Source organism: Asterias amurensis, chromosome 13, assembly GCF_032118995.1.
Source record: "Asterias amurensis chromosome 13, ASM3211899v1".
NCBI classification, from domain to species: domain Eukaryota; kingdom Metazoa; phylum Echinodermata; class Asteroidea; order Forcipulatida; family Asteriidae; genus Asterias; species Asterias amurensis.
In genome coordinates, this window is record NC_092660.1 from 19,059,222 (window position 1) to 19,084,755 (window position 25,534).

A 25,534-nucleotide genomic window follows, 5' to 3' on the forward strand; every position below is an offset into this window, starting at 1 on the left:
ACGTGTACAAGTAGTGGGCCGACCCCCTCTCAGTGCTCGATGTTTGTGTGCTTTCGTACGATGTGGGGTAAGAAATAAGGCGACATTTTCTTAATAACAGGATCTTTCCATGCTCCCTTGAGTTGGAAATACACACTGTAGTAGCACACTCTTCACCCTGCAGGCGGTCACTGCCGGAGGTAGGCTAGTTCAGGGACCAAAACAGCACCTTCTCACTCATTCTTTACAGTAAAACAGAGACCTCACCCGTTTCCGTTCCTGATCCTGTTAACCAAAAAAGCAAAGTAAGTAACATTTGTTTTTATAATAAATACCGTACTAAGTAAGTAGGTAGCCAGGGTAGTATTAAGACAAATACTTAGGTCTAGCCCCGGCCACTAAACTAGTCATGTTTTAATTCAGTGCTAGTGACACACACACTGACACTGTGTCACTGTGTCACTGTGTCATGTGTCCAAAAAGCGAAAATTCAGAAAGAGCCCCAAGCCCAAGGCCAAACCAGAACAAAGTGTGTCTGACACTTTGACATGTGTAAACGTCCTTATTTTACTTGGCCTGGGCCATGCCGGAGGTATAGCTCCATGGTAGAACCAATTTCGAGTTAATGTGCTCTCCACAATTTAGTATGGTATTGCACTATTGGTAAGTTGTTAGTAATATACCTGGGGGAAATCAGGGAAAAGTTTCCGTATGGCGCCACCACTTATTCATTCGATATAAAATAACATAGTATCTAATTTACCTCAATGAGATATCCCTTTTTGTAAAAATTAGTGAAAAAGTGGTGGCGCCATACGGAAAGTTATCCGAAATCAGCATTAAAAAAGTGGTTTTGGAGTTGATTTAAATTATTTGCGGATAAATTGGTGGCGACGTGCGGAAAATTATCCCAAATTTTGTATCAACTCCTACGAAACAATTGCTGTGAAAGCAGCAGTGTGACAGCAAAATTTGCTTCCCATGCATTCGTAGGAAGTATGAATTTGGCTTTTGGTCGTACACAGTGCCTAGCCTACTCCTAGAACTTTGAGGTTCATTCTGCTAACGTCTCCGTACTGTGGAAGAATGTAGAAAGGGCAAAATGTTTGGGGTTCACCCTCTATGAGGTTCGTAGAGCAATAGCGGAATTCGGAACAAACTTCATAGTTCTAGGAGTAGTGCCTAGCCCAGGTACAGTGGACTCCTCCGATCAAAGCATACAACAGTGCAGAGTCCAGGAGGGCCGTAGCCTTTAGAAAAAATGTCTACCAATGTTTTTGTCATATTTTTACCATAAGGGCCTACTGAGGGAGCTGAAGTTTTTACTCATACCTTGCTTGTGTCCTGAACTATTCAGCTTGATTGGTAAAGAAATGTTGATATTAATACCTGGATGACATCGTTTTGTGAAATAAAAATGGAAATTGATGGCCCTGTTAGACCGTCCTGAACGTCTGCAACTGACTTGCTTTAGAGTGAAAACTTTATTGCATGTGCTCATAATAATATTGTAATGTGTTGCATGCAATCTTCATTAAAGTTTGCACAAGCTGCAACTTTTTTACGGTGCAAACTTTGTAGGGGGTAATAGGTAGGCCTACAGTATGTGTTTTTCGATTCAATAACAATGCCGCACTTTTTAATTTATCGTATAATGAAGACATTAATGAGATCAATCTTCTCTTACATGTCACCAAGCTTGTTCAATGCATGTTAAACTGTGTTGGGAGCTTTTTTTCTCATGTAGATTCTGGGGTGGATTTCACAAAGGTAGTCCTAACTTAGGACTTGTCCTAGGCAATGTTAAGAGATAGGACCAGTCCTAAGTTAGGATGAGTTACTGGTCCTACTGTAACTTAGGACCAGTCCTACCATTTAGTATTGCTTAGGACTAGTCCTAAGTTAGGACTACCTTTGTGAAATCCACCCCTGGTCGTATAAAAATATCTCTGGTCTAACAAACATTTTAGCTACTGTGGTCTTGTGGATTTTCCCTCAAAATTTGAGCCCTTCATGTACATGGTACATACAGTCCAAATTTTGTGTTTAATTGTTTTCAAAACAAAATTATCTATCCCCAATACTGGTGCCATGTTGGCTACAAGTTCCTAGTGAATGCAGATTTTGCAAGGAAACAAGTACTGCACTGTACAAATGTAGACTTAACCTGTGATGCTTTGCAAGTAGTTCTTGGCATGAGACCAAAACATAAATTGTGCCCAAGTCATCAGCTGTTCTCGGATTTCAAAAAAGTATCAACACGGTAGGAGCAACCGTGCCAGATATTAATTGTGTTTGTTTAAATGATGGCAAGCACCATGTGCTAAAATGTAGGCTACTGTGACTTTAAATACAGCCAAGGTTTGCCCTGAACTCTTTCAGTGACTAGCCAGGAGGACCAGTGAGTTTGTCATTTCACTGGTTAGGTGTCGTCACTAGACTAGTCCTCAATATTATTGTTATATAGACAATGTGACCTGTGACATCACATGTTTACAAAAGAGCCACAGAGCCTGGACTTCCTGCAGGCACGATTTGTACACAGCTCAAAGGAAGAAAACATAAAATCTTATATTTTATGGAGATTGCTTGTCTAATTCCCATCAACTTTTGATATGATGAAAGGTGGGGCACATCTCAAAACTTGTCCAGCTTTTACTTTCATAACTCTTGGATTTATGTGGACTTGAAATTATGACACAAAATGTCATTATTCCCAGAATACCTACCGAATACACAAGGTCACAGTGATTGTAAACAAAGTTCACATGGTCTATGGGGAATGCTCTTGAAGACACTGGACACTATTGGTAATGTCAAAGACCAGTCTTTTCGGATTTAGAATTTGAGGTCTCGGAATCAATCTTTATGAAAGCACACAACTTCGTGTGACAGGGGTGTTTTTTCTTTCATTATTATCTCGCAAGTTTGGTGACCGATTGAGCTCAAATTTTCACAGGTTTGTTATTTTATGCATATGTTGAGATACACCAACTGTGAAGACTAGTCTTTGACAATTACCATTAGTGTCCACTGCCTTTAAAACACATCAAGGTGTATTAGGGTTAAAGCCCTTGGGCACTTTCGGTTAACAGTATTGTCCAAAGGCCCACACTTCGTGTATCACAACTTATATATAAAATAACAAACCTGTGAAAATTTAGACTCAATCGGTCATCGGAGTCGGGAAAAAATAACGGGAAAACTCACCCTTGTTTCCACACGTTTCGCCGTGTCATGAGATGTGTTTACTATAATCCGTAATTCTCGTTGTCGAGAATTGATAATTGTTTTAATGTTTTCTCAAAAAGTAAAGCATTTCATGGAATAATATCTCAAAAGAAGTCTTTTACCATTACCTTTTGTAAACCCTGTAAGTTATTTGTAAATCTGTGAACTTGTTTTTTTTTTGTTCTATTCCGAAAGTGTATAATGGCTTTTAAACAAATTACAATGTATATGCTTTGCCCTTGAATTGATGCAGTACACTGTTGTGTTGTAAAGACAGACTGCAGGAATGTGTGTACCCTATGGCATGTAGCGAATGTTGTCTGGAGGCTCTGGCACTACTGATGATGATGAAGAATGTACAAGTAGTGTGCATGAACCAATGATTGTTAAAGCAGTGCTCCGATTTTACACTGGACCCACAGGCCCAAGGCCAGCGATGTTTAGTCTTGGGCCAGTAAACTTTTGACCGGACAAGTCCAGCCAAAACCTCACTGTGTAATAAAATATTGTACAGGCACAGATTTTTTTTCCAATATTAGCCTTGAATTCTGTTGGTTTAGTTTTCAAAAATACCCCAGACAGTTGCGCTATTTCTATTGGTTGAGAGCGGTCGTAAGGGGGTGTTTAAACGGTTAATAAAGTCACAGCTGAAGCTGTTTAAGACCGGCTGGCATCGCGTGTTAGGCTCGCACGCTAATGTACGCCAATTTAAATTACGCAGAACGCAATTCATAGCTATTAGTAACAGCGTGTAATATGCGTGTACATGCGCTACACACCGCCCAACGCGCATGAAACATTGTTGAAAAATTTTATGGAAATTTGCAAACTTCAAAAAATTCGCAAAAGAAAGTGTCACACACAATGTCTATTTTGTGAAATTATTTCGCTTTTTGGCGTTTAGGGTATTTATGAATTGGAATAAAAGAGTAGTGACTCCTTCTTAAACGGCCGTTTAAAACCTTGCAGGGTCTGCCTGTGCGATAAAGGCCCTCGCCTTTCGACTCAAGCCTTTATCACACAGCTGCAACCCTGCTGGTTTTAAACAGTCGTTTAAGAACTCGTCGCCTACTCTTTTATTCCCTTAAAGTCACCTGGAAATAGAATTTTTTTCTTTCAATCATAAGAGTTTATGCTTACGTACAATAAAACAATTTTTTTGGTAATTGTTTGTCACGATTTATATGTTAAAAAAATATATAAAGTTGTTTGGGGGGCTGACTCCGCCTACCCCTTTTGTGACATAAATCAAGGCACACTTTGCCTCCAATGCGTAGTTTCTGCATTCAGCAACAATACACACTGGTCGGCATTGCCGGAAAAAAAACTTTTTTATTTTTTTTTAAACGTACAAACTCACGACTTGGTCCGTACATGTACTTTGCAATTGTGTTTACTCTACGCATTACAGGCAAAGTCTGCCTCGATTGACGTCACAAACAGCGCCCTCTTGGGTCGGGGTCTACTCTTAAATTTGTAAATAACATTTGAACTGATTTTTTAAAACCTTAGTTAACTGTTTATTCACATTCCACTCATCAAAACACATATATTAGTGACAAAAGCTTTATTTTAAAAAAATACCACTTCCAGGTGACTTTAATTTATACATGAAGTCATTTTATACCCCAAAAGACGTATAAGATCAATCTTCTCCTAGGATTATAAATTGCTTAATTGTTCAAGCAGGGCTGAGAAAGTTTTTCCCTCTTTTTGATTCTGGTCATGTAAAAAAAATTATAGTCTGGACCGTAAAACTGTTGAGCTACATGTACCTACATGTAAGCCCCTGCAGTATTGTGTATTTTTCTCTCAAAGTCGTTCCCTGTAAAGGTCTGTTACCATTTTGTGGATGTGCAACAAAGTGTCCAGTGCTTTTATCCTGGGCTAAAGCAATCTTTACTATTAAAAACTGCTTCAAGTGTGCGTGAACACCTTGAGGGTTGCAACGGTTTATTCCACTCCACTTGAGATGGTGGTTTGTAATTTATTTAACTTATGGTACAAACCATGGAGGTGACTGTCTGAGGAAAGTGGCCCTGACCTGAATTACAACTTGTGAAGTACAAGCAACTTGCTTCACACAGGTACCAGTAAATGGAAACGTACCCTGTACCTATATTCAATGTATTTGCCTAGAATTGGTTCCAAGTCTGTGATTGTGGTTTTGTTTCTAGTCTACCTGACGGCCAGTACAGTATTGCCTGAAACAGCGCCCTCTTGAGGGTAATCTGTGACCGCGAGTTAGGATGGTGATAGGCTAATTGTGTGAGGCATTTTTCTGTTGCTCATGCAGAGAAAATATTGCGATCTCAGACTTGAAAACAAGTCTACGAATTTGCCAAGGACACAGTGCATGGTGTGTGGTACATTGTGTACATTCTGCATTAGTGCTAGGGTATAATGTAGCCTTACTATGCACACTCAATTTAACACAGGTTGTGTCCTATAGTGCCAGATGTCTGAGTAGCTGTTGGACCACAGTGCTTTGGTGTTGGAAGTACACCATTGAGAAAGGACCATGGTACACTGACATTCAATGTTCAATCATTTTATTTGTCCATCATTAAAAAGATAGAAATGGAAAATTTACATGTCAAAACATTGATAAAAAGCTCCAAGACTTAGAACAAAAAAATGTTTATAAAACTATGATTTATACACTGATAAAAGATAAGTAAAAAACAGTCATATCTCAACAAAAACACCACATTAGCAAAAACTGCCCAAACCTCTCCGCTCCCACAAGCCGTAGAACAAAAATAATCAGTAAAAACCCACTAAGAATCTTACAACCATGCTTCAACCATAGAGGAAGCTCCAACCAACCATCTCCATGCTCCAAGTGGTCAGGCAGGCTTTAGTTTTGAACAAGCTGATGGGCCAGTGAAATGAAAAGCTAACTGGTCCTGATGGTTAGTCACTGAAAAATGTTAAAGGCAAAATCCGACATGTAGTGTCCCTGGGGTCGATTTCACAAAGAGTTAGGACTAGTCCTATTAGTCCTAAGTTAGGACGAGAAACTGGTCCTAACTCGAGATAAGACTAGTCCTAACTCTTTGCGAAATCAACCCCTGTACATTTAAAACAAATTTGGAGATTGTTCAAATCATTTCAAGTTTACCAAACCAGTTTCCCTTGTGGTTTACTACATAGGCCTACATTTGTGCCCAGCCTAAAACATGGGAACATGTTTTGTTTGTGTCCATTTTATGAACAACAAATTAAAAACCAACATGAATGTAGCAGCTATCTCAATGCATTGATGATATAATGTATCAATCAACAAAAATGAAATGAAATGAAATGGGTTTATCGAATAACAAAGAGTTACTCAGAATTTATCTGTTGTTCATTTGGTGTCTTTGTAACAAAAGGTGTACCCATGATGATGGCTGTGTACATTTACATGTAAATCCAGCATGACCTATACCATGGAGGTTCCTATTTGCATTGATCATGTTCAAATGCCTTCCTGTTAAAGCTCACCATTTGGCATTCCCCTGTGTTTCTGTAACAAAACACCCTGTCATGAACAAACACCTGTTCTGTAAACAATCATTGCTTACATTAGCCTCAAGATGGAATGTTTGTGTGTTCATCATGCACTGGTGGAATGTGCAGGGCCTAATTTCATGGAGCTGCTTAAAAAAAAAAAAAAAAAAAGTAGCTAAAGCACAACAAAATTATGCTTACCAGTTTAAGGTTACCAGCTAAACTACCATGTGGAATGCACAAATTAATTGTGACTGGTACCCTGCTCATCTCTGCTTAGCAGACAATTGTTAAGCTATATTTTCTGCTTTTAAAGCAGCTGGGCCCTGGCTGCAAGATATAAACACACTGAGTACAATTCAAAAACAGTACTTCACTGTTTAATATCTTTCTTTTTCTTAAAGGATTTGGGTACTTTTTCAGGTGGAAAGCTTCCCTGCAAATCTTACTTACTGAGGTGCTGTAGTTTTTTAGAAATGAGTAAAACAATGTCCTGAAAATACTTTTGTAAATGATTAAAATAATTTTCGTCTCATGAGACGAAAATTATTTTCATGACATTTTTTTACTCATTTCCCAAAAACTACAACAACTCAGCACGTAGTATTTACAGGGAAGCTTTCTACTATAATTATCTTCAAACTGTGTAAGTTTAGTGTAAATCTGTGGACAATGTGTTTTTTGTGCTACTAAAGTTATATAGATCCTTTAAACTCTATTGAGTGTTGATTGTATGGCATATAAAGACTTGAGATAGCTTATACTGCATGTCATAGTGCTTGTTCAAATAAAAACATAAGGCCTAGATGTTAAATTTGCATCGGGGATAAAGAATATTAGTTTTTTGTTTTTACCCATATTCACCGATGTGTGGTTAGCACTGTATACTCGGTACTTTCCTGAGTCCTGTTAAAAAAAATCACAGGCATATTACTCGGGTGGGATTTGAACCCATGACTTAGCTTGGGCGATATCGCGATATTATTGAATATCGCGATATTAATTTGGAAACGATTTCGATATCGGATGGATTTGGTTTTAATCGAAATATCGATATATCGCGTTATATCGCGATATCGATTAAATATCGCGATGTATTTGCAAGCTTAGACATCTTGCACCCCATGGGTTTGGAGTAAAACCAGAAGAATAGGTCATTAGAACACCTCTCTTATGCTATGACTGTCTCTTCTACAACTGTTACTTGGAGTTTGAAGACTGATGATGTCAAATTTAATTAATCGGATTATATCGAATATCGCGATATATTGTCGGCGATATATCGTGAATAAAATTAATCGATATCGCCCAAGCTTACCCATGACCCTTGCGATTCTAGAGCAGTGTCTTACAAATTAGATTACCGATATAGCCTGGTAGCTAGAGGGAATTTGAATCCTATGTATTCCACCTGAGTAATATGCCTGTGTGTTTAGTACCATTAGGCATATGGGCATATTGAGCAAGCAAGGACCACTGTGCTTGTAACAGTGTAGATTTACTGGTCATTGTGCCAGTCACTCATTATTTACCTTTTATCTTTACAAAGTTTGCAACATACATGTTCACGTACATTTGTCCCTGCTAGTGCTACATAGAATGTGCGTAACAGTCCATTGTACTACTACATGTACATCACAGAGATAACTATCACATGTTTTGATACTATGCGCAAAATTATTAGTCATATTAAAGTTTGTCTAAAGCCGTGTTGGGCAAACTAACCGAGCCAATGGGTAACGTACCTATTTTAAGTCCAGTGCGAACAGCCTGTGTAGTTTTCCTGATTACACGTATTTGTCAGTGATTAGAACATGGAGGCGACAAAAAAGAAGAAAAGAACCAACTTTATCTGGAGTACAGCACACACAGTTTTTTATTTGCATGGCCTTATCTTACAAGTGTTTATTGGGGGTTGTTTGCCCTGTGTAGATCTGGGGTACAAGGGTCACTGAGAGCTCTGGTTGGGGACCAACACACCACTAGTTTTTTGCTTTTCCTGCTGAAGCCAACTCCCACCTTCCAGCGACGACGCACAAGCCGCCATCACTCTTGGTAAGAAGCTGAATCCATCTGATATTTTAAAGCCTTGGTGAAGAGTCAGTTTTATCTGGACAACCAGAACAAGGCAAGGATCTCAGCTTGGTTGATTGAAACGTCACTTGTTGAGTCTGTAAGAAAAGTTGCTTCTGACTGCTTCTGAAATTGTTGATAACTTTTGTACCTGTGTGTGTGTGGACCGTTCGAGTCCATAGGTTACACAAATATCAACTGAGGTCTGTAAGGTTAAATTGGATCCACCCCTTTTTTCATTGTGAACAGTTTGCAACGCGAATTTTCACAAGAAATGTGTGGCTTTAATCCTTTCTGCATTATTTGAAGACACGGCAATAGTTCTTGGAAAACCTTCACATGTACAGTAGGTATCCGTTTTTATTGTCTACAGGCACATTGTAGGGCCAGGAGGCCTACTGTTGTGAATGTACTTGTAGTTGTAGTGTACACCATGCCTTGAACACCCAGCTGGGTGGATATGTGCGCATTACAAGTCTTAAATTATTATTATTATTAACGTACATTGTGCCATGAACTTGAACATACATGTTTGTCACTACTGTACAATTTCCAATGTAAGTTTGTTTTCAGCAGTGGTTTGTTTGCTCTAAAGATGTTATTAATAGTATAAGTAACTTTAAGTATTGGGTACAATTTTAGTCGGATTCAAAATATGGGATTTGAGGGATTGCATGGTGAGGTATCTGTGTATTGGTTTGCGGTAATGTGTATATCAACTTGCCTGGTAGCTTCTTACGTGTATGTTCTTATGAAACTTGTCTTGCTTTACAACATTCTACTACCGAGGAGTAGTTTTTTCTGAATTCGGGAGTCTTCTCTAATACCGCGAAGAAAATTTTGGGAATCCTTGAGACTTCTCAATCTCAGTTGTGAAAAAAAATGTCCTGATTATAAAACAATGTTTCATTTGCTCAAAATGAAGGGGAAAAGTATTACATGTTGTTGGTTAAATTTTGCTTTAGTTGGATTTTGTGTAAGTTTTCCTTCATGCTGGTTGTATAGGGACGAGACACTTCAGACTTTTATCTGAATTCAGACTCTTTCATGCCTTCTATTATTTTCTTCAAATCATAAACTGAATTTGACCTTGGACTCCCCCCTTTAGGGGGTAAACCTTTTGTTATTCATCCGAAAAAAACAGTGACCATTAAAATTTACTTTGTAAGAAGCACTTCAGCTGTTTATAACGTAACATTTATTATGAGAAACATTTTAGGCCAAATAAAAAAAAATTCCAGTTGATCGTCCCCGTCCGCATCCTTTTTTGGGGCCGCATCCTTTTTTTTTTACTATTTACTATTTATCGATTTTTGTAAAATAAAAATAAAACTTTTTTTTAATCCATCTTTTTAAAAGGACTGGCCTAGGAGCTTTTCCCGAAATCTAACTTGATGCTCTCGAACAATTGTAACCGTCTGTTTCATAAACCAATATAAGTGAATGCCTACCAGTAAATCTTTTTAGTGTTATCCGACCCTGTTAGTGTTAGTGTTAACACAGGTCCTCATGCAACTAATAGGTATAAATAAGTTTGCGGTTGATTCAAACTGAAGAATTGGTGGCCTGTTTGATTTGAAATACTTAGCAGCCATCTTGAAAAAAAATAGTAAATAGTAAGACCCTCATCCTCATCTTTTTTGAAAAATCCGGACGATCAACTGGTATTTTTTGATATTTGGCCTTACTTCTAATGGATAAGGTTTTAGAGAGACAGGATTCGAACACATTTCATTCTGAAAAAACATTTCTGCATGAAACGATTCTCAAAATGTGTATTCCGATTATGGATAATGTTGCTGTATTTCTTGAAACAGTACCACCTACCACCTTCACATGAAGACGAGCAGTGTATACTGTTCGAAACGCCGAGACCAAACTGTCTCTTTGTAGAGCCAACACTCACCCTAAGAGATTTACACATGGTTGTACTCGCAAGTTTACTATTTATTTGTAGTTTCTTCTTACTACCACCTTTTGAAATTAAATTTTCACTGGTTCGTTTTCCCGTATAGATCTTCATTTAAAGGCAGTGGACACTATTGGTAATTGTTAAAGACTAGCCTTCACAGTTGGTGTGTCTCAACATACATGTATGCATAAAATAACAAACCTGTGAAAATTTGAGCTCAATCGGTCATCGAACTTGCGAGATAATAATGAAAGAAAAAAACACCCTTGTCACATGAAGTTGTGTACGTTTAGATGGTTGATTTCAAGACCTCAAGTTCTAAACTTGAGGTCTCGAAATCAAACTCGTGGAAAATTACTTCCTTGAAAAGTATGGCATTTTAGAGGGAGCCGTTTCCCACAATGTTTTATACCATCAACCTCTCCCCATTACTCGTCACCAAGAAAAGTTTTATGCTAATCATTATTTTGAGTAATTACCAATAGTGTCCACTGCCTTTAAATAGGATTAAAAACAATTGAACAGTTAAAAAAACGTTTTAAAAAAGGTTACATTGTATTCTTTGCCTTTAAGATCACTTACATGTATGAGGAATCTTTGGTTTCATAGCCAGAAATACACAATAAAAAAAATTATAAAAATAAAATGTTTTCTTTTTTTTTATCTGCAGATTCTCTGGGTAATGAGAGTATAGAACCAAACAAAATGTCGAATAAAAAGAGAGGTAAGTTCATGGAAGTAATATTAAATTCAGAAAATCCTTTCTGGTATTTAACTTAATTAATGAACAAGTAATTGACTAAATAGGGAGACTGCCAACATTAGGGCTAGAAAGCTCAGTTGGTGGAGCACCAGCGCCTTATCTGGATGTTCAAATGCTGCTCTAGTAAATTTTTCTTTTTTTGACCCAAAGTTCTTAAAGTTTACCAGTCATGGTTTGTCATGTGATAGAAAATTGTTAGAAATGACCGCCTTTGAAGCAATGGACTTTTTAGAAAAAATAGGTAATTTTAACCCACAAATTTGAAAAAGTATTTGTCAAAGCATCTGAAAGCACACAAATCTATGCCACAAAAGTGGATTTTCATGTGGGTTTTCATTTTAAATTTATTGTAACTTTGATTGCCAGTTGAGCCAAAATTTTCCCTGGTTTGTTATTTCATGCTGTATGCAATGGTGGGATACACCAAGTGAGGATACTGTTTTTTGACAAATTACCAAAAGTAGTACCTCCAGATATAGATTTTAAATGCAGCTCTCACTAGTTTTGTCTAACTGCTTTTTCTTTCTTTTTTTAGTTGTGAGTGCCTAACGTTTACTTCTAACTTATTTTATTTTCCATCCCTATTTTATGTCACTTTTTTATCTTTGTAAACTTATTATTTTGAGTCTCCGGACTTTCTCAGACTATATTTTAGTAAAACCGAAATGACAAATAAATGTTGAGGTAGAAGCTCTACTGTGAATGTTCACCCCAAATTTTAGCCCTAATTATTAAGGCGTACCGAACCTGTATGTGACCTTTCAATTAATCCATTTTTTTCTCCATCAAAACGTGACACACAGAGGAAAGAGAGGCCCGGTTTAAGGCATTTGGGGAGAACTTCCGAGCCAAACTAATCGGAATTGATACCGTAGAGGAGGCCAGAGGCGACAAAATGTGTCTGGATACGATGGGAAAATTAAAGGTAGGTGAAAGTTTAAAAGGTCTTGGTACTTTTTGTTTGACACTAAACACAAACATCCACAGATTTACATTAAACTTACACACACGGTTTAAAGGAACACGTTGCCTTGGATCGGTCGAGTTGGTCTTTGAAAAGCTTTTGTAACCGTTTGTTATAAAATTGATCTGGTTAGAAAGATATTGTTAAAGTAGAATACAATGATCCACACAAACATGCCTCGAACTTGCACGGTTTTCCTTTTACCTTGTGACTAACACGATCGGCCATTTATGGGAGTCAAATTTTTTACTCCCACAAATGGCCGACCGTGTTAGTTCGCACAGTAAAAGGAAAACCACGCAATTTCGAGGCAAACTTGTGTGGATCATTGTATTCTACTTTTAAAACATCTTTCCAACCATATGCATTTTATAAAAAGGGTTACAAATGCTTTTTACAGAACAACTCGTCCAATACAAGGCAACGTGTTCCTTTAAAGATAACGATGGTAGAAAGCTTCCTTTAAAGTATTGCTTGCCTAAGTGCATTGGGTGCTGGAGCTTTTAAGAAATGAATGAAACAATTTCACAAAAATGAATTTTGTCTCAGCATTGCAAAACTTTTAATCGGTTTTTCACTATTCTCTTGTGATCTAGACGGCCGTTTGATCTCAAACTTGGACAAACTTTTACATAAAGTGCTTACACTGCCAGCAACTGTTTTGTTAGCAAAAACCAATTCTTCTAACATGCAATTTGGCAGTTGAGACTTCTCTCTCCAATTAACTCTCTTAATCAAATTTCTTAATTACTTTTTCTTTCTCATAACCAATTAGGCCCTTGTCAAAACAGCCGGAGAACACAAACAGCAAATCATCGTCAACGTGTCATTAGAAGGCATTAAGATAATTGACTTAAAGTCATTGGTAAGATGAAAAGTTTTTCTTAAATATTTCTGAATTTCACAATCCTGATACAAAATATTAAAAATGATATCAAGTTTTGGTAATTGTAATAATAAAATACCTGGCACTTCCTTTGAAAGGACAAGGGCACCAAGGCGTTTTATTTTATTTTGGAAAGCCTCCTCTATGGTAAAATAGTAAGTGCACAAAGGCACTGACTAGCCCTGCATATAGTTGACGCCAGTGCTTTATTTGTATTTGTACATTATTTCTTCCACAGGCAAACCTACACACACATGATGTCATAAAGATCTCGTTTATTTCAAGAGATCCGACTGACAAGCGAGCCTTTGGTTATATCTACGGTGAAGCTGGCAACCACAAATTCTACGCCATCAAGACACAGAATCAGGTACAAAATGGGCCAAGTTTGCGCAAAGACTATCGTTGACCATAGTTTGACTATCATTGCCCAAACTCTGTCTAGTTGAACTACGGTAGTCAACTATTTGGAACCAACCTACTTGGCATGGTGCATCATTGGTTACCAACAGCAGCTTTCATAACACAGTTATAACAAAATGATAACATGCTTAAATTGCCCCTCACCCTGAGACGACATGACAAGAGTCATTCGCACTACAACCTCTACGCATGCCCTCTGTACGCCACTGAACATCCACTCGATAAACATTGGTCTTTGCGTGGACTTGATCTGGGTTTGCCCTTAACTTCTTTAATTGATTGTTCAGCAGGACCAGGTAGCTTGACATTGCACTGGTCAATCACCTTTTCCTCTAGTCCATACTTCACGTGAAATAAGAGATGCTTTTCAATACTGGAGTAGCCAGTCGGACCATTTAGAATAAATTGTGACTGGTCATCTGGTATTTTAACTGGCATTAGGCCAGTGGAAAAGTGTTAAGGAAGATTGCCGTATAAGAACCCAGAATACTTATCATCGGAAAGAAATAATAATAAAAGTTATTACCCGAGCACGAGTAGAATACGGAAAGTATGTAGTGCTTTTGCGTCCCTTATTCATTAAGGTGCTCTATTTTTCTGTATTTCCGCAAGCGCACGTGTGATAATGAATTTATCTTCAAGCAAATTTGGAACAATGCATGTGACGATCAGCATTTGACGCAAACGTGCAACTTTTGATCTTACATTAACTTTTGATATTTAAGCTGGACAATAAGCTTGTAAAAGTGCAATACGCGGAGTTAGAACACACAAGACGCAGGTGTCATGATTGGCCGTGCGATTATAAGATAAAATCAGACTCCTTGTTGCTGTGGATTGACCAATCGGAATCAAGGATTGAAGCCTCCTTGAAGATAATCAAGTCTTGTGAAGCGCTGAAAGATAAGTCAGTTGAGAGGAACGTGCTTTTGACATGGTCAGCTTGTAAGGTGTTTCTGCTGAGTAAGATTTGTGCTAAGCAAAATTCATGCATGAATCTTGTATTTCTTCGAAACTGTGTCTGTATGCGTACATATATGCTGCGGCCAGAGATGCGGTTAGTAACCCCTACCACCTCGCTTAACGTGTATGGTTTTGTCGTTAAGCTTGGGCGATATCACGATATTATCGAATATTGCGATGCTAATTTTGAAACGATTTCGATATCGGATCGATTGGGTTTTAATCACGATATCGATTAAGTATCGCAATATCGCAATGTATTTCCTAGCTATTACATCTTGCACCCAATAGGTTTGGAGTAAAACCAGAAGAATAGGTCATTACAACACCTCTCTTATGCTATGACTGTCTCTTCTACAACTTTCACTGGGAGTTTGAAGACTGATGGTGTCAAATTTAATTAATCGTGATTATATCGAATATCGCGATATATTTGAATAAATTAAATCGATATCGCCCAATCTTATTTGTCGTTCTATTGAAAATACCATGACATTTGAAGTTTCAACTTCAACTTTCACAAGCAACTTTCATTGTACCTTGATAATTTTACCAATAAATCAGCTATTCTCAAACAAAAATACAATCTATGACCCTATCTTTAATCACAGGCTGATGAACTGGTCATAGCTCTGAAGGATCTCTTTGAGATCGTGCTGTCCAACAAGCAGAAGGAAGTGGAAGAGCAGAAGAAGCGCATGGAGGAGAGCACGGTTTATCTCGAACCGAGCTACGATAATCCTCTGGGATCGCCAACTTCCAAAGCCCCTGCAGAAGAAAATGTCTACTCTGTAAGTCCACATTTTTATTTTATTTTTTTGCAAGGCTCCAGAAACACAAGGCCTGAGGGCCACTTCAAGGTCTCGGCTTCAAACCAACTATTTCTCCGAGGGGCAATTTCCACCTATGTTGTACTCCTGGGGCTGAAACAGGGTGTAGCCCCCTTTACAGTCCATATGGATGTAGGTATCATCCAATAATATTAATAGGAATAACTAGTTCTTATATAGTACATTTCACATTATATAACACCCAAGCAGATCCTTGCCATTTGATTGGAGGATTGTCCGTCACGTGATAGCAAATAAAATTACCATTGCACGCTGAGGACGCTGAGTCACTCACCATGCTTTTTCGTTTCATCCGAAAAGTACCATTGCACGCTGCCAGCGTGCAATGGTACTTTTCGGATGGAACGAAAAAGCCGAGTAAAAACATCACTGCGTGCGCGTGTCTTTGGTAACGCAGCAGTGTTACTGCCAGGCATTAGTAAAATTACTAGCATTCGACTTCTATAATTGAAAATTGTAGGCCTACGCTTTGTTTGTTTTGAAAGTTGTATCTTTCAATCAAAATGACAAAGATCTACTTGGATGTTATATAAAACAAATAATGAATGTTTATGAGTGCAATGGTGCGAATATGTTCATTCGTTGAAAGCTGGAATGTTCCATTCAACTCGGCTCCGCCTCGTTGAATAGAACATTCCATCTTTCAACTCATAAACATTCATTATGTGTATACTAACCGTCTCAATGCCCTTTGCATTAGTGCCCTGGTCATTGTGCCTTTAACATTCCTTTGATCTTTCTCAGCTCCCTAGGGATTATACAACCCGGGCAACCGTAGCGCTCCAAAGGCTTTTTCATACACAACACCAGCCGGAACAACTACTACCTTCACTGTAATGGATCAAGGGGACTACTTGTTATGAACTTCACTACTGCGAATTGAGTTCTTAAATGGTCTCTACTCTGTTATTGTTACTGACCGGTTGACATTTTTGTTTCATCTGATTCACTTTTTTGTCATGGAACAGGAATCTCCGATTACACTGACGACTGCTGAGCCTCAAGAGACGGCAATATCCAGCTTAGTGAGCTTGGAAAATGAAGTCAGCAATCTTCAAATGGTATGTTCACTTTTCAATAAACTATCTGCAAGTTATTTAGGATTTGAGGCATTGCATGGTGAGGTATCAATGTATATTTGGTTTGCGGTAATACCATGTGTGTATCTACTTGCCAGGTAGAGTTTGTTCTTAGAGAACTGTCTTACTTTAATCTACTACCGCAGAGTAGATTATCGGATGTTCGGGAGACTTCTCAGTTCTTTCCCGAGTTCTGTGCAAAAAATCACAGGCCCTATTACTCTGGTGGGATTTGAACCCACGACCTTTGCAATTCTAGAGCAGTGTCGTATCAACTAGACCACCAAGATTGTCCAGTAGCTAGAATCCTGTGTTTTAGTAGCAAGTGATCCTACACTTTAATAGATGTTATTTGCAAGATAAACATGTAGTCTATAATGTCTGTAAAATGACTTGCTTAGACACAAAAGGCAAAGTATACCAAGTTGGTTTTTTGAAACATTTGATACTTTGAAATAATAAATGTAGGACAATTTAAATAAAACTAAAGTGTGAACATTTCAGTCCTGAAGGTGGTCAGGTTTTTTGCGATACATCGGCGAAAAAAACTGAAGCGATTTTGTCCACACAAGTTGAATAATCCCTAAGTAATAGGAAAAGACAATCTGAGAAACGTTACTGATGGAAACGCTTGTTAGATCCAATGTAACCAGGGGCCAATTTCATAGAGCTGCTTAAGAAAAAATTTGATCAAGCACGAAAATAGCTCGCTTATTTTACACATGTGGCCAAAATTTCATGCCATATACATTGCTTGTGACTGGTATTTAGCTGTTGTTTACTTAGCATAACAATTGAGTGGAGTCTTGGCCGGTAATCTGATTTTTCTAAGCAAGGATTTTTTTGCTTAAGCAAAATTTTGTGCTTAAACAGCTCAATGAAATTGGGCCCAGGGTTTGCTTATCTTTGAAGTTGTTGTACAAAAGCTTGCCCGAACCATTTGACATACATGTAGCGACTGTCTCTATAGTCTGAGGAATTCAAATTAAAGCAGTAACTTGTGACTAAGCAAGTCATTATACCAGCCTTTTTTAACTCATTATATGGCTTTTTATTTTAATTTCAGCCCATTCAGTTTGATATTTTATTTTAGTACAATAACAGAACTCGTTGTAGCCATCTTAAAGACACTGGACACTATTGGTAATTGTCAAAGACTAGTCTGCACAGTTGGTGTATCACAACATATGCATAAAATAACAAACCTGTGAAAATTTGAGCTCAATCGGTAGGCGAAGTTGCGAGATATTAATGAAAGAAAAAACACCATTGTCACACGAAGTTGTGTGCTTTCAGATGCTTGATTTCGAGACCTCAATTTCTAAACTTGAGGTCTCAAAATCAAATTCAGGGAAAATTACTTCTTTCTAGAAAACTACGTCACTTCAGAGGGAGCTGTTTCTCACTGTTTTATACTATCAACTTCTCCACATTACTCGTAATCAAGAAAGATTTTATGAGAATAATTAGTTTCAGTAATTACCAATAGTGTCCACTGACTTTAACTAATACTTGTTCAAATGTTAACCTTGAATGTATTGGAGACAATCAATAATGCAGTATTTGCCTCCAAACAAAATTCTATACAACTTTTTTTTAAAACCTTTTAAAGACTGTTCATTTCATCACTATGAGCCTAGCCATTGCAATTCTTTGCTGATTTTCGGCCCCATAAATTATTAACAATCGAATATACCTCGTTTTTGGAAACCATGGCGGCCGCAAGCAACTTGTAGTAAAATGCCCATCACAACCCCAATTTTCAGCAAGATTGAACTTCATGTCGGGATGTATTAACATTTTCCCATGTTTTCCATTGTTATCATAGACTGTACCACTCTAAAATGAATCCACGTATTCTTGTTTCTTTATGATTAATGTTACAACTTCCCTGAAAATAGCGTGGCAGAAATGAACATGATTAGCAATTACTGGGCGTTATGGTGATGATACAGAAATTAACAGTCTCTAAGGGGTCAAATGTCATTTGGGTTCAGTGCCTTTTCTCCTTTGACTCTCGTGTTTGAAAGGAAGTATGTAAAATCTCAGCACAGCCCCCCCCCCTCCTATTGAGTCCAAAGGTCCTTCATGTTCCTGTAAAGTTTGTGCGATAATCCTAACCGTTCGTCCTCTCGATGGTCGTATGAATTTAGGGCCGGCACGTTGATCTGGAGGTCACCGGTTCAAGTGCTGCTTAAGTCAATTTTTCTTTGATAATAATAATAATAATAATAATAATAATGGCTGTGATTTTTTTCACAGTACTGAGTATACATACAGTGCTAACACACATTACAGCAAAGTGCAATCATGGGTAAAACAAAATGTATTCTTCTTTATCCCCTAATGCAAATTTAACATCTATTCAACCCAAATAGTTTCAAAATAATACCCAGTCAGTTTCTCTCATGGTGTACATGTATACCTTCAGGCCCTGAACTTTGCTCCTGAAGAGGCACAGCGATTTTGCCCTAGTAAGGGGCATTTCTATGAGGACAATTTTTATTTGTGTTACAACAACAGCACAGAGCAACACAGTGATTGCAGTGGATGCCGTGGGCTATTTCGTGGCCAGTACCTTGCCACATGTTAAGTGTAACCTTGTTGGAACAGGCTTGTATACATTTAACACTGGAGTGTCTCACTGAATTAATGACTCATGCTTACCGCAGGATATTACATTTTAACCATAAATCGCAAAGTTTTTCTTAGAATTTTTTTTTTTTCGCCTTCCTCTCCCCTCCGAAGAAACACAACCCACAATTAAAAATTCCTTAAAAAAAAAAAAAAAGGTTTTTACACATTGTGTGTTTCAAGTGTCCTTTTTGTCAATATTGTTTGTTTGATAAGGTACGTGTTCGTATGGGTTAAAACTGTTTGTAAGGGCTGTATGTGAATAAGTGGGGTAGTCATCGTCCGTTTATAGCTATGCGACATTGGGGCCGAAATGTCACTTCCCAAGGTTACCTCTATAGTGATTAAGACATGACCCCAAGATGTCGGCACTCACTCACAAGCGCCCCAACAACAAACGAAGGGCGAGTCGCGGGGTGCGCTTCTCCCAAGAAATCAAGTACTTCCCTCCTGATGTTACAGGAGGCGGGGAGGACGTGTCCACGGACTGGCTTAAGGTGGAGTGGGCGAGGCAGATGGGGAGGGAGGGGTTTGTGGACATGTTGTCATGGACCTGTCATTTGCTGGAGATACATGAACTATTCTGTGATAGGTTACATGTTGAGTGTGTGAGTAATTAGGGGGTTAAGTACACTGTCAGAATTCACTCTTCTTTGCATTTCAAAAATTACTGTAACCTTTGCTCTGTCACATTTGTCCAGTACTTCCAAAGGTTAAGTATTCATTCTAATGATTTTCTTTTATAGCCAATGGGTTGGGGGGTGAACCATGCTTAATATCGAACACTAAATGTTCTCTTATCCCTGTAAAGAGCTCCTTTGCGTCAAATGCTTATAAACCAAAATGACCGAGTTAATGTTTCTTTATTTTTCAGGGCATCATTGCAGCCATGGAACAGTCAACACCGAATACTCTAAACCCAAAATGACCCAAACTATTGTCTTGTTATATTTTCAGGGTATCACAGCCATGGAGCAGTTGGACCTTAACTCCCCCGATGCAGATCCCTTCAGCCCCGGTGCTGTCCTTACTTCGTCCACCACAGCAGACCCATTCGCCCCAGCTACATCGCCTCCACTACAGCCCCCACCACCATTGCGTCCACCTCAGGCTGTGCCCCGTGCCGCCCCTCGGCAGGCCCCTGCCCCCGTAGTACCCCCTGCGGCTGCCCCTGTGCAACCTGCACCATCCGCAGATCTCTTCGGAGAAGTCCAGGTATTATTTTTATTCAGAAAATAGAATTTTTCATGTATAATGTGAGACACACAAAGTTAGATGACAGATCTGTGAAGTTTATCAGTCCTGTATTTTACAAGACCCCAATGAAAATGAGTCTAACTGGTTGGATCTTTATGAGCTATCCTAGGATAATTTTGTGCCGGATTTCTTTCCTGTCTTTACTTTAGTTTTTATGTTTGCATTTTTATCCTCCTGTTATCAAACTATGTTTGCCTTTTTGCCACGTTCTAACTAATTCAAATGAAATCAAGTCAAATTTTATGCAGACCAAAATTATTGAATTACATTTTTCTCAAAGGTTTATTGAAGCTCTGTACAAATTTATAACTTGGGTTGCAAATTTGAACGGAGCTCTGATCAAAACTCTTTCATTTTCAATTTGAGATCAATTTGAATCTTTAGTTTTGCTTAATTCCTTGTGTTTTTACTCCAACACTTCAATTGTCCTACTAAATGGGGCAAATATCACATCCGCCTTTATCAAACTTTATGTTGACGCAACTATTGCTTTCTTTTTGATCAAGGTACAAACTGCCCCTGCAGGCTCTGCCAAACCATCTGACGACCTCTTCAAGGAATTTAAGGATACCTTTACTGCCCCGCCCCAGCCTGCTGCAGCTCCTGCTTCGACAAATCCATTTGGAGGAGGTATGGGCGGATTCGGCGTGTCACAACCTGGTATGGGTGGCGGGTTCCAACAGCAGCCTTTCAGCCAGGCGGGAATGGGTATGGGCCAAGCGCCAATGGGAATGGGCCAGCCAGCCATGGGCTTCGGGCAAGCACCGATGGGCATGGGGCAAGCACCCATGGGCATGGGGCAAGCACCCATTGGGCAGGCACCCATGGGGATGCAACAGCAACCACAACAACGACAGGATCTCTTTGGCAGCACTGCGACCACCACATCCAACTCCTTTGATGCGTTCACCCTTCAGCCTCAGCAGGTCCACCCTAAGCCGGTTGAAAAGAACGGGCAAGCCAAGAAGCCAGACCCTTTTGGTTCCATCGGTCTTCTGGGACAAGGCCCTGAGACCAAGGACCCCAAGAAGAAAGATCCATTCGCTGGGTTTAAGATGGCCAAACCCGGCGAGGTCAAAGTACCTGAATTCAACCCGGGAGCAGCACCTAATAACAACACAGCTTCGGGTAATTTACCTCCAGTGTCACTCGATCTCACAAAAACATTTGACATCACTGACGATTTCAGCTTGCCCTCTCCTCAAGGCCCGCCGCCTCCTTTGCCGGTGGAAATCCTTAGCCACGGTATCAGTTTAAAGTTTGATGATGTCGTAGAGGTTCCTCCTCCCCCTCCGCGGAGATCCAGAAGTAGCCTCTCCGCCTCGGAGGGCACTTCCCCGCTTCCGATACCCCCTCGGGTCAAATCCCATTCCTTTGCAGCCCCTAACTTGTCTGTTGACTCTGCAGGGGATCAATTAAGAACTACCCCAGTAACTGCTAACCTCATAACAGCACCATCCCTAACAAGAAACCCTTCCTCATTACCTTCCAACCTGGCTTCGTTAGACATTGACAATAACCTGCATGGCAATGACGAGGCCGCCATTTCGGATCTCGCTTCAACTCATTCGAATAGCACTGGGAACCTGTCCTCTCCAGGACGGGAGCAGAGTCCCCCTGTTATCCATAACCTAACTACAGACAATGCCATCCCAACTCCCCACACGTCATTAGCTTCACCCACAGGCACAACAGGTACCATGGCACTGTCAAACTCATTACCCTCTCAGTCACCCCAATCTTCCTGCCATAACACAGCAACGTCATCCATGGGAGTCAGCATCGCCAAGAACATCCACTCTTCCAGGATGGCGTCCCGACTCGACGCTCCTCTTTCAGACAATGTAATCGACATTCTATCCAGCTCAGCACCGGTACCAGACTCTTTTCTCATGCATCGCCAGGCTCACCATCACATGACCACTTCCTCGTCTAATCCCTCTCTAAGCAAGCTCGCTGCGGTTCCGATCATCCCCGTTGCCGATGACCCTTTTGCCGACGATCCCTTCCTGAGAGGGTCGCCCACTGTCAAGAAGGTCTTTGTCTTGCCTCCACAAGCTGGGCCTCAGGTCGAGACTGTCTCAAACCCAACCTCAATCATGGCGTCATCATCTGCATCATTTTCATCACCATCTTCCTCCTCCTTATCATCCACAACGTACCACAGAACTTTTGCCACAGTTAACACGACTCACCAATCCAATGGTAGTAATGATATTTCTGGTGTACGGACAGATCCCTTTGGACTTGGCGACGTGAACATCGGACAGAAACCGGCCGACAGTCAACCTCTCTTTGATGATTCTCCATTCGGTGCCTTTGATTTTGGTAATCCTAGTAACAAGTGATTTGTAAGTATTATTTGGGTATTTTATCTAGCGTCTTCCAGGGTTCGACCTTGATAATAATAATAACAACAATAATAGTGGCTCTTTAGACAGCACTAAGTGAGAAAGACGTAATTTTCCACGAATTTGATTTTGAGACCTCAGATTTAAAATTTGAGGTCTCGAAATTAAGCATTTGAAAGCACACAACTTCGTGTGACAAAGTGTTTTTTTCTTCCATGGTTATCTCGCAACTTTGACAGCCGATTGAGCTAAAAATTTTCACAGGTTTGTTATTTTATACGCATGTTGAGATACACCAAGTGAGAAGACTGGTCGTTAACAAATAACAATAGTGTCCAGTGTCTTTAATGGTTTACAAGGTGCTGTGGCTCAATATGCTGCCGATCTGACAAGGAACACCGGGACGAACACTTCTGGGTTCTTTTACGTGCGTTACACAACAAACGGGACCAACAGCTTTACGTCCCATCCTATTGGTTAAGTGTCTTGCTCAAGAGAGAGGTTTCGCAAGTGTACGGATACACATACAGATACAGATACGCCGACACTTAATGTGTTCACGTGACGCGTATCCGCGACTACCGTATTTTGCACACAGGTTTGCAATGGATACAGGAGCTCATACACGTCGTAGAAAAACCGATACTGTTTTGCAGACTTTCAGTTGTATTTTTGTCCAAGATTAAATATATTTCCCACGTAACTGCTTTCACTGGTATTGTGCTTGATGTAAATAGAAAGTTGTTAGTCAATTGCAAGCAAAGCGATGAGAAAATACAGTGTATAAAACACGGGGTCTCTATCGGTCTAGACTTGATGACAAGTCGTTAGGCGCTGCCTATTTGTTACAAACACACATTCTGCCGTTAATGCAACAGTCACAGTGCGATTCATTCACGCAGTGGTTGTAGGCAGCGCGTTGCAGCTCTTACACATACTGGGATAGAGGATGAGTGGAGTGGACCGTCCCCGTAGCAACACCGCGCTTAACAATTACCGACTTGATTTCAAGACTGGCGACTTCTTGGTCATGTTTGTCAGAAAAACACTCATGGTGAATGTGAGCCACTCATACCTGTATGCGGCTGATGTGAACGGATACAGTTATCATATCTGTATCTGTATCTGTATCCCCACGCTTGCAAAACCTCTCGACAGGTGTCATGACCAGGACTCGGACCCACACGCTGCTGATTAGAAACACCAGAGCTTGAGTCCGGTGCCTTTATGACACACCATAACGACATGTGTTTCTTTTATTCCTTAGGCTTCTTCAAGATCCTGAATGGCTGCTAATAGTAAGGTGCCTGTGGACCAACGCATGTTTATCTTTACCACAGTGTAGTTGTAAACAAGCACACAAACATTAGTAAATCTTTGCATACAGTTTTAGATTTTTAACTAAGGCTGACTCAACTCATTTTTGTTATTTCTTTAAAAGCAACTATTGTTCTCTTAATATTGAGATTTTAAAACTTGATATTAAAAAATTTAATTCACATTATGTGTTTTTTTTTATTATCAGTATTATACTTTTTTGAATGTAAGAAAAGAAATATTTAGGTTTTAAAACACATCATTTTGGCTATTAAGAAAATCAAGCTATCTTCCCAACTAATATTTTTTCCAGTTTTATAAAAGTGAGTGTGCTATGTTGTTGCTGATTGAAACAATAGGGCCTCCTGCAGCCGATTTCATGGAACGCTAGAATTAACTCGTCCTAACTTAGGATTAATCTTAAAGTTTGCGTGCTACGGTGCAGGGCTGGGACTCATCCTAAGTCATAAGATTAATTCTCAGTTACAAAGAGTTTGGTGAAATCAACGGCTGGTTTGCCAGCAGATATTTCATAAAAATAAGTACTTTTTCTTTACCTAAACCGTGTGCTTAAGCCTGCGATATTATACAGTTTAATGATCCAATTACGTCAACTGTTTGGAACAAAAATAACAGGTGTAGGTTGCAAGATGAAGAAGATGTGTTGTTTAGCCTTTTTCTTTAATGGAGCTTTCCATGCCCAGTACTAAGCAGTCTAGTTTGCGTAGTAGTATCGTTACACAACTAGGACCGTGGTTCAAATCCTCACCTCTATCTCTGGGACCCTGGTTCAAATCCTACCGAGGAACTACATGGATTGGGTTTCCAGTCCCTACCTGAGTGCATGGGTTTGCCCTTGAATAGTTCTCTAAAACTAAAGCTTTCTCCCTTGTCTTCTCTCCGTTGGGGTTCTTGGCCAGTATAGTGATTAAGTTTGCTTTTCAAAACCAGAAATAATTTTGGACATAACGTAGTTGTCGTTGTAATCATCTCAGATTGGCCACAAACTGGGTCAAGTTGAGAATTGTTTTTTTGTTTTTTTTTACATCGGGATAAAGAGATGTTAACTTTGCTATCGTTGCAGTACCCACTGCCATAGGATTCGAACTGCCTCTAGCTGCCGGGCAACCTCGGTAGTCTAGTTGGTAAGACACTGCTCTAGAATTACAAGGGTCGTGGGTTCGAATCCCGCCCGAGTAATATGCCTGTGATATTTTTTCACAGGACTCGGGAAAGTACTGAATATACAGTGCTAACACACATCGGTGTATGGGTTAAAAAACAAAATTAATGTTTATCATTGTAAGAGTTTTTGAAATTATTATTAAAACAAAATCATCTCATGAAAATTTTTTC

At 39.4% G+C, this 25,534-nt stretch overlaps 1 protein-coding gene across 5 annotated transcripts; it reads left to right on the forward strand.

The window, feature by feature from the left end:
* On the forward strand, positions 1 to 24,442 carry LOC139946183 (uncharacterized). 5 transcript variants are annotated; one of them, XM_071943805.1, is made up of 10 exons: positions 1 to 284; positions 11,361 to 11,414; positions 12,257 to 12,378; positions 13,193 to 13,282; positions 13,542 to 13,673; positions 15,301 to 15,480; positions 16,509 to 16,601; positions 20,211 to 20,468; positions 21,017 to 22,861; positions 24,129 to 24,442. In XM_071943805.1, the coding sequence occupies exons 2-9, from the start codon at positions 11,396 to 11,398 to the stop codon at positions 22,856 to 22,858; spliced, it is 2,736 nt and encodes a 911-aa protein (XP_071799906.1). In that variant the 5' UTR covers positions 1 to 284; positions 11,361 to 11,395; the 3' UTR covers positions 22,859 to 22,861; positions 24,129 to 24,442. The 5 variants fall into 5 exon arrangements, with proteins under 5 accessions (XP_071799906.1, XP_071799907.1, XP_071799908.1 ...); XM_071943806.1 differs by lacking the exon at positions 1 to 284 and adding an exon at positions 8,638 to 8,760; XM_071943807.1 differs by lacking the exon at positions 1 to 284 and adding an exon at positions 8,736 to 8,878.
* The last annotated feature ends 1,092 nt before the right edge of the window (positions 24,443 to 25,534 follow it).